This window comes from Arachis ipaensis, chromosome B09 (genome assembly GCF_000816755.2).
Source record: "Arachis ipaensis cultivar K30076 chromosome B09, Araip1.1, whole genome shotgun sequence".
NCBI lineage: Eukaryota > Viridiplantae > Streptophyta > Magnoliopsida > Fabales > Fabaceae > Arachis > Arachis ipaensis.
In genome coordinates, this window is record NC_029793.2 from 87,366,288 (window position 1) to 87,376,648 (window position 10,361).

General features: G+C 35.3%; 1 protein-coding gene across 1 annotated transcript in view; it reads right to left on the reverse strand.

Annotated features, from left to right (window-relative positions):
* LOC110266879 overlaps positions 9,432-10,361 on the reverse strand; it is an 11,968-nt gene continuing 11,038 nt past the window's right edge. Inside the window, exon 3 of the mRNA XM_021111923.1 lies at positions 9,432-9,826. Coding sequence (XP_020967582.1) covers positions 9,551-9,826 — 276 coding nt within the window. The 3' untranslated portion in view covers positions 9,432-9,550. The remainder of the gene's footprint in view (positions 9,827-10,361) is intronic.

Here is a 10,361-nt window from a genome sequence, read left to right on the forward strand (position 1 = left end):
ATTTGGATGATTTCTCCATGAGAAATTATAGGTATTTCCATAGGGTTCTCCCATGTAATTCACCTCTGCTATTGCAGGGTTCTCAGGATCATAAGCTTCTTCTTCAGAAGATGCCTCTTGAGTACTGTTGGATGCAGCTTGCAATCCATTCAGACTCTGAGAAATCATATTGACTTGCTGAGTCAATATTTTATTCTAAGCCAATATGGCATTCAGAGTATCAATTTTAAGAACTCCCTTCCTCTGAGGCGTCCCATTACTCACAGGATTCCTTTCAGAAGTGTACATGAACTGGTTATTTGCAACCATGTTAATAAGTTCTTGAGCTTCTGCAGGCGTTTTCTTTAGGTGAATGGATCCACCTGCAGAATGGTCCAATGACATCTTAGATAATTCAGACAGACCATCATAGAATATATCCAGGATGGTTCATTCTGAAAGCATGTCAGAAGGACACTTTTTGGTCAGTTGCTTGTATCTCTCCCAAGCTTCATAGAGGGATTCATCTTCTTTTTGTTTGAAGGTTTGAACATCCACTCTAAGCTTGCTAAGCTTTTGGGGAGGAAAGAACTTGGCTAAGAAAGCTGTGACCAGCTTATCCCAAGAGTTCAAGCTATATTTAGGTTGAGAGTCCAACCATATTCTAGCTCTGTCTCTTACAGCAAACGGGAAAAGCATAAGCTTGTAGACCTCGGAGTCAACCCCATTGGTCTTAACAGTATCACAGATCTGCAAAAATTCAGTTAAGAACTGAAAAGGATCTTCTGATGGAAGTCCATGAAACTTGCAGTTTCGTTGCATCAGAGAAACTAATTGAGGCTTTAGCTCAAAATTGTTTGCTCCAACGGCAGGGATTGAGATGCTTCTTCCATGTAAATTGGAATTTGGTGCAGTAAAGTCACCAAGCATCTTTCTTGCATTGTTATTATTTTTGGCCATGTCTCTTTCTTTTTCGAAAATTTCTGTCATATTTTCTCCAGAGAGTTGTGCTTTAGCTTCCCTTAGCTTCCTCTTCAGAGTCCTTTCAGATTCAGGATCAGCTTCAACAAGAATGTTCTTATCCTTGTTCCTGCTCATATGAAAAAGAAGAAAACAGAAAAGAAGAGGAATCCTCTATGTCACAGTATAGAGATTCCTTTATGTGAGTAGAAGAAGAAAAGAAATTCGAACACAGAAAGAGGGGGAGGGTTCGAATTTTTAAGAAGAAGAGAAGTGTTAGTAGATAAATAAAATAATTAGAAAGAGATGAGAGAGAAGAATTTTCGAAAATAATTGAAAAGAAAAGAAAAATATTTTTGTTTTTAATTTAAAAATTAAAGTTAAAATGCGAAAATTAAGAAAGGAAAATAAAATTAAATCAAATTAACATCTACAAATAGTTAATTAAAAAAGAATTTTGAAAAAGAGGAAGGTGATTTTTCAAAAATTAGAGAGAGAATTAGTTAGGTAGTTTTGAAAAAAAGATAAGAATCAAACAAAAAGATAGGATTAGTTTGAAAAAGATTTGAAAATCAATTTTAAAAAGATAAGAGGTTAGAAAAGATTTTGAAATTGATTTTGAAAAAGAAATTTCGAAAGATTTGATTTTGAAAATTAAAGTTGATTACTTGACTAACAAGAAACAAAAAGATATGAAAATCAAAATTTAAAATTTTTGAAATATGAAAGAAAAAATGAAAAAGATTTGATTTTTGAAAAAAATATTTGAAAAAGATAGAATTTTTAAATTGAAAACTTGATTTGACTCATAAGAAACAACTAGATTTTAAAAATTTTTGAAAAAGTCAACTCAAATTTTCGAAAATTTATGAGTGAATAAGGGAAAGATATTTTATTTTTTTTTTTGAATTTTTAATGAAGAAAGAGAAAAACAACCAAAAGACTCAAAAACATGAAAATTATGAATCAAAACACACAATGCATGCAAGAACACTTTGAATATCAAGATGAATACCAAGAACACTTTGAATGTCAAGATGAACACCAAGAACTTATTTTTGAAAATTTTTAAGAAAAGAAAAACATGCAAGACACCAAACTTAGAAATTTTCAAACTTTAGACACTAACAAATTGAAAATGCATATGAAAAATAAGAAAAGACACAAAACAAGAAAATGCAAAGATCAAACAAAGGAATTCATTAAGAACAACTTGAAGATTATGAAGAACATATGATGAATTTTCGAAAATTAAAGACAATTATAAAAATATGCAATTGACACCAAACTTAAAAATTGACACAAGACTCAAACAAGAAACACAAAATATTGTTGGTTTTTATGATTTTATTAATTTTTTTGGATTTTTCGAAAATTATTTTGGGAAAACAAAAAAGAAATTTTTTTTTGAAAATTTTTCGAAAATAAAAAATAATAAAAACAAAAAGCTTAAAATTAAAATAAAATTACCTAATCTGAGCAACAAGATGAACCGTCAGTTGTCCAAACTCGAACAATCCCTGGCAACGGCGCCAAAAACTTGGTGTGGGAAATCGTGATCGTTCATTCCTTGGTAACGGTGCTGAAAACTTAATACGCACGTTCATAATCTTAGTTCTTTGTCACAACTTCGCACAACTAACCAGCAAGTGCACTGGGTCGTCCAAGTAATAAACCTTAGGTGAGTAAGGGTCGATCCCATGGAGATTGTCGACTTGAAGCAAGCTATGGTCACCTTGTAAATCTCAGTCAGGCGGATTCAAATGGTTATGGTGAATTGATAATTAAAATATAATTAAAATATAAATAGGATAGAGATACTTATGTAATTCATTGGTGAGAATTTCAGATAAGCATACGGAGATGCTTTTGTTCCTTCTGAACCTCTGCTTTCCTACTGTCTTCATCCAATCCTTCATACTCATTTCCATGGCAAGCTTTATGTAGGGCATCATCGTTATCAATGGCTACATCCCGTCCTCTCAGTGAAAATGGTCCAAAATGCGTTGTCACCGCACGGCTAATCATCTGTCGGTTCTCGATCCTGCTGGAATAGGATTCAGTAATCCTTTTGCGTCCGTCACTACGCCCAACGCTCGCGAGTTTGAAGCTCGTCACAGCCATCCCTTCCCAGATCCTACTCGGAATACCACAGACAAGGTTTATACTTTCTGGATCTCAAGAATGGCCGCCAATAATTCTAGCCTATACCACGAAGACTCTGATCATGAATCAGGAGGCTAAGAGATATGCATTCAAGCTTGTTTACATGTAGAACGGAAGTGTTTGTCAGGCACACGTTCATAAGTGAGAATGATGATGAGCGTTTGATAAACCCATATTTCATGAGTTATTTTGTGCTTAGTTTGAGTGATTTATTCAATCCTTCACCCACTTATTCATATTAATTACATGGTTTTACTTTCCCTTCCTTATTATGTGATGTATGTGAAAAACATGTTTCCTAAGCTTTAAAATTAATCATTTTAATTACCTTTATTTCCATTCGATGCCGTGATTAGTGTGTTGAGTAGTTTCAGATTTTCTAAGGTAGAATGACTTAAAGGATGGAAAAGAAAACATACAAAAATGGAAGGAAAGTGCGAAACAGAGTTTTGAAGAAACTGGCATCCACGCGATCGCATGGACGACGCGATCGCGTGCCAGGCGCGAAGAAGCAGCGACGCGACTGCATGACTGACGCGGCAGCGCGACTTGAGCATAGCGCATTCGATGCGGACGCGTAACCGACGCGACTGCACCACAAGGAAAACTCCAGATGACGCGACCGCGTGACCCACGCAGACGCGTGATAGAGGCCACATATCAGAATTTACAGAATACGCCCCCAGCGATTTCTGAAGCCCTTTTGGCCCAAATCCAGGTGCAGAACACATAGACTAGAGGCTATAAAGTGGGGGAATGCATCCATTCAAGAGAGAGCTCGCATTTTACTACTTTCCATGATTTAGATTTAGTTTGAGAGAGGTTCTCTCCTCTCTCTCTCTTAGGATTAGAATTTAGGACTTCTCTTAGTTTTTAAGAGTGACTCTCGATCCAGGTTTAATATTTACTTTAATTTATGTTTCTATGCTACTTTTACTTTAATGCTTTTATTCGTATCTACAGATGTTGCCCAATTGGCTTATGAATTATTCCATGTTACAGATTATTATTTGAATTAACGGACTTCCAATTTCTCTTACCTTGCCAGAAGTTTGCTTTACAGTATTTATTTATTTTAATTGCCATCTACTTTACTTGTCATTTAAATCACTTGCTTCTCACCTTCTAAACCCCGATTACAACCTTTATAGCCACTAATAAGAACATACTTCCTTGCAGTTCCTTGAGAAGACGACCCGAGGTTTGAATACTCGGTTAACAATTTTTAAGGGGTTTGTTACTTGTGACAACCAAAACATTTGTATGAAAGGACTTTTGAAGGTTTAGAAACTATACTTGCAACGAGGATTTATCCACAAATTTCTAGACCACGCAAAAGTTCTCTCATCAGCGTCACATAATCATCACATTCATCATGTTCTTGTGTGTGAATGAATATCTTAGAGAAGAAATAGGCTTGAATTGAATAGAAAAACAATAGTACTTTGCATTAATTCATGAGGAACAGCAGAGCTCCACACCTTAATCTATGGTGTAGAAACTCTACCGTTGAAAATACATAAGAACAAGGTCCAGGCATGGCCGAATGGCCAGCCTCCCAAAGAGGGTTCAGTCATCAAAACATGATCAAAAGATGTCTAACACAATACTAAAAAGTTCTATTTATACTAAACTAGTTACTTGGGTTGCAGAAATAAGTAAATGATGCAGAAATCCACTTCCGGGCCCACTTGGTGTGTGCTTGGGCTGAGCATTGAAAATTTCACATGTAGAGGTCTTCCTTGGAGTTAAACGCCAGTTGTAACCTGTTTCTGGCGTTTAACTCTACTTTGCAACCTATTTCTGGCGTTTAACTCCAGAATAGGGCAGAAAGCTGGCGTTGAACGCCAGTCTGCGTCGTTTAAACTCGGGCAAAGTATAGACTATTATATATTGCTGGAAAGCCCTGGATGTCTACCTTCCAACGCACTTAAGAGCGCACCATTTGGACTCTTGTAGCTCTAGAAAATTCACTTTGAGTGCAGGGAGGTCAGAATCCAACAGCATCTGCAGTCCTTCTTCAGCCTCTGAATCTGATTTTTGCTCAAGTCCCTCAATTTCAGCCAGAAATTACCTGAAATCACAGAAAAACACACAAACTCATAGTAAAGTCCAGAAATGTGAATTTATTTAAAAACTAATAAAAATATACTAAAAACTAACTAAATCATACTAAAAACTATGTAAAAACACTGCCAAAAAGCATATAAATTATCCACTCATCACTCTAGCAAGTCATTCTCTTGGCGATCCTACTCAAAACGCCACAGACAAGGTCGAATCTTCTGGATCAGAGAACGCTACTTCTTGGATTCTAGCCTATACCATGGAGACCTTAATCTCCCCGGAGATCGGCTGAACTGGTGTCTCGAGAAGTCTCCAACGAAATCGTGGATTAACCGTCTGAGAGATGTATAAACATAGCTGTTGGCTTGTGCTTTTCTTCCAGGTATTCACACGAACCCAAGTAGATGCGGGTGTTTGTCAGGCACGTTCATCTTAGTGTGATGAACAGAGCTAATTTGTTAGATCATCCTGTTCATCACGTTAAAGATCGGATATACATCTTAGAGATAAATCAAACACAGATCGAAGAAGAAACAATAGTACTTTTATTAATTCATAGGACTCAGCAGGGCTCCTCCTCTCAACCTAGGAGGTTTAGAAACTCATACTGAGGTAGAAAAAATAATGATAAACATGTATAACGAGAAAAGTGATGTAAGTTGTTCGAATGACATGAATAAAATCCCTTAAATACTAAGCTAATGACTAGTAAGGGTACAACAGTCTTTTTAGTGCTAAAATCCACTTCTAGGGCCCACTTGGTAAGTGTTTGGGCTGAGATTGATGAGATCTATGTGCTATGAGGTCTTCTGGATGTGGAACGCCAGCTAGGGAGTCATCTCTGGGCGTTTGAACATTGGGCTCTACTTCCTTGGGCGCTGGATGCCGGAAAAGGGCAGGAAGCTAGCGTTGGACGCCAGTTTTGGGCCTTCTAATCGGAAACAACTATTATATATTGCTGAAAAGCTCTGAAAGTCAGCTTTCCCGAATTACAAGAGGAGGATTAATTTTAGGAGCTCCGAGCTTGTGGGGAACTTCATCAAAGCTTGGTAAAATTGGTTGGAAATTCTGACAATCACCTGAAGACCAAGCATTGGTGGAAGTTCAAGGATGAATTCAAGCACAAGCCACCTTGATAAGAGCTCACCAAATTGTCCAACTTTAAGGACAATAAATAAAAGTTCTAGGTGAGAGACACCCCATCATGGTAATCTCTTTCTATTCTCTTGTGTATATAGTTGATAAATGAATTGAGTTACCATTGTTAGGTACTTTCTTTCTATCACTCTTATGTATATTGCCCTTAGATGTTAGTTTTTTTTACTAGATTTGTACTTTAAGTTGTAGGTTACTTGTTTTGAATTGCATCTTTGTTTTGAATTGTATTTTTGGTTTGAATTGTTTAGTTGCATGTTTGAATAGTTTTTAGAAGTTAGGAATTTTGTTAATTTTGAAATTTCGTTGGTTTTAAACTGTAAATAGTTGGCTAAAAAAATCTTGTTTTTGTTTGAGTCTTATGTAATAAAAAAAGAGAGAGTCACATGTACGCTTGACCATGCGTGCGCGTGACCCCACAGAATCTGAACGTAACAAGATCACGTGTGGACTGTGCCATCGCACGGTCTAAACAGATAGTTGTTCCAAGACCGAGCGGAAACAGTGCATTTAGCACAGTTCCAATGCACGCGTACACGTGCCCCACGCGCACACGTCGCACTCCCATTTTCCCATTTTCCGCGTACGTGTGACATTCTGCGTATGCGTGACCGCCCCCTGCTCACATACTCTTCTTTTCTTTTCTTCTCTTCTCTCCATTTCTTTTCTTCTTTTCTCTTCTCTTCTCTTCTTTCACTCCTCCAACCACCATCCATCACTATCATTCACCATCCACCATTATCTCCTTTGGTTAGTTAGTTTAATTTTCTGTTTAATTTTTTGGGAAATCATCAGTTAGGAATTTTCACAAAATAATTACGTTGAAGTACATATCCAAACCAACAATTAGCCCTCAATCAAAGTTTAATTTGTTTTTCACTTAAGCAAACCAATAAAAATTGAGAGTATTTAAACCTTAGATCGTCTCTCAAGGAATTACAGGAAAGTGTGCATGTTGTTGGTTGTGAGGTATTTTTCGGGTTTTTGTAATAAGAGATAAGAAATATAAATAACAAGAAAATAAGTTAACAACTAAGATAATGTAAATGCTAAAAGGATACTCATGGTAAGGATTAAGAGTCAAGGTTTTCTATCTTGTATCATTGACCACAACATAGTAATTACAAAGGATTAATTCCACTTAGTTTTCCTCTAACATTGGAGGGTTAAGTCAAGTGGACATAATTGATCCTAAAACCAATTAACAACCCTAAATCACTAATGAAACTGGACATCAGTGATATCAAGGGACCAAAGTCCTCAATCACAAGCCAAGAGTATAAAAATCTACTCTAAAACCCAACCAAGCATTTTATCAAACACTTGGAACGCATAAAAGGAAAGCATGGTAAAATAGCAAGAAATGTAAAATCTATGACTAGAAAATGCAAGATAACAATAATAACAACTCAATTAAAAAATAAGAAACATAAAACATAAATTGCATTAATAGAAATAAAAATCAACAAGAGTGCTAAAAAACAAAAAAGTGACCAAAATGAGAAATAGCAAATAAAACTAAAAGAACAAAGATGTAAGAACAATAAATTACAAGGAAACTAAATCAAAGCAACAATTAACACTACAAGAATATGGCCGATTAGCTACCACAAAAAGAGTCGTAAAATCATCGCTAATCTGACGCAAAATATAATTTAGGACGGATTAGCTACCACGTAGCAACTAATGCTTTCCTCGCTAATTACAAGTCGCAGATCAGTGAGGCAAACAGAACGGTCGCTAATTCATCGGAAAGTTTTTTAGCTACCGAATAGATAGTCGCAAATCCATCACTAAAGTAAAAGCTAATTCCATAGAAGAAATAGACTAAACGGTAATCGCTAATTAGCGACAAACTCTACTGTAGCAGACTCATCGATAAATGCAAGCTAACTTCGTAGACAAAATGGAATGCTTAGTTGATGCTAATTAGCGAGGAATTTTTTCGAACCTAACTCGTCGCAAGTTATCCGCTAATATGATCGCAAATTTATCACATTTTGTAGCAAATCTATAGCTAATCTTTGAAAATCCTTAATCAAATTTGTAAGAATTTTGTCGCTAAACAATAGCTATTTTAAATGAGAAAGTAGAGTTATGATGTAGTCGCTAACTTGCTAGGAAATAATATGTAATCAATTAGTTATAATACTATCACAAAATATCATCGCAATTTCATTTTAAACTAGTAACTAATCGATAGATATCTCATAAATGTTTTAGTCGCAATAGAATCTTTAATTTCTCACCATCATCAATAGCAAGTATGTCGCTATACTAAAATAAACCTCTATTTTTTCTATTTTAGTCATTAAACTAAAAAATATCACATTCAGAATAAATTAGTTCATCAAAATTATACACGTTTAAAAAAGTTCAGACCATGTTTCAAGAAAGTAAGTATTGAAGCTTAACCTGATAATAACCAAGTATTTGGACTTGATCAAATGCCTACTCTATATTTTCAATAGCTTGAAATAAGATGACTTAATTAGTAAACTATGCAAGCAAAAGTGAAAAATACACATCTCGGTTCCTCATTTCACATTGAAAATTTAAAAAAAATGAAAAATGAAAACAACACCTAAAACTTGGCATATCAATTGCACAAAGAACATGTCCGCCAATTCCACCTTCAGTTTCACCAATATTGTCACTTATACTGTGATCAAACTGCAAAAATGTCACGAAAAAATAACATCAATAAATAACAGCACATCAGTAAATTAAAACCAAAAACAGAACAATAAATTATTTAAAGAGAGATAAATTAATTCACATAACCACAAATAATGGTCATATATAATAAAGATGTATTCTACTGGACCAAATTCATTAAAAAATAATTAACAAACTACTCAAGCCAAAACTATTCACAAAATTATCCTTTGTATGTCAACCAGTTACAATGGTTACTGATATATTTTGAAATAGGAAATTAGAAATATTACAAGTATTTTGACAACACATGCTCCCTCATGGTCTCATCAGTGTCATATCAACTCATCCCATGCAAGGTAATAGCAAGAAGAAACATAAAATATATGATGACAACAAATAGAAAAACCAAGAAAATAAACTCCCTACCACCGTCATATATAAAGAGGTCTGACATTCATTTATAAGATTAGGATTGTAACATAAGGATTTACCTTTCACTTTCAATCATTCTTAGAAGACCGGTAACAGTTTTGTGTTCAACTTCAGGAGATAATGAAAGATGTTAGTTGAAAAGTTGTAAGCCCATGTCCCATAAGGACCGTACATTTGCTGTTTGCTTCACATATGTCCTATCCAGATACAAGGCTATACCCCGAATCATCAACATTTGGCCACAAAGATCCTGCCAACATCTCTCAACTAGAGATAGAAAAACAACCAAATCTGGGCTTTGTCCAACCAAAGACTGCAAAGCTGTAGATATATGTGCTTCACATTCCGTTTCAATTCGCTGATAAAGATTTCCAGTCATTTTATATATGCAAAGATCACTGACAGCCTACAGAAGAGTTCACCATAAAATACTAATGAGCAATTTCACCATAAAATTCACAGGGCAAACCCAAGCCAACCCAACTGTGAATAATAAATAATAACAGAATATCTAGGAATACCTGATAAAGCTTTTCCAAATCATAAGAGTCGGGTTGCTTCAAGAATATAGAACAAATAGCATACTTTAATTTTGCCCATGTAACCTCCTCAAAATTTGTGGGTAGTGTTGGCTTACCTTTGAAAGTAAAACAGGGATGTATGAATAATAAATTTAGAAGTTGTCCCTTTGTAAAGCTAAATATTCAAACTTATTTACAATACTACTGTGCCAATTTGTTTTCCAAAGAAAAACAAGAAACTACAAATATGTTCTGCTTCCACATAAAGAAAACAAGCTTACAGTACCACCATGTGTTACATATACATTCACTATAATTATAACCAATGTTGCGAGAACCGGACTGGTTAATGAACCGGTAAGATAACTGGTTCACTGGTTTAATGGTTCGACCGAGGTTCAACCGAGATTCAACCGGTTT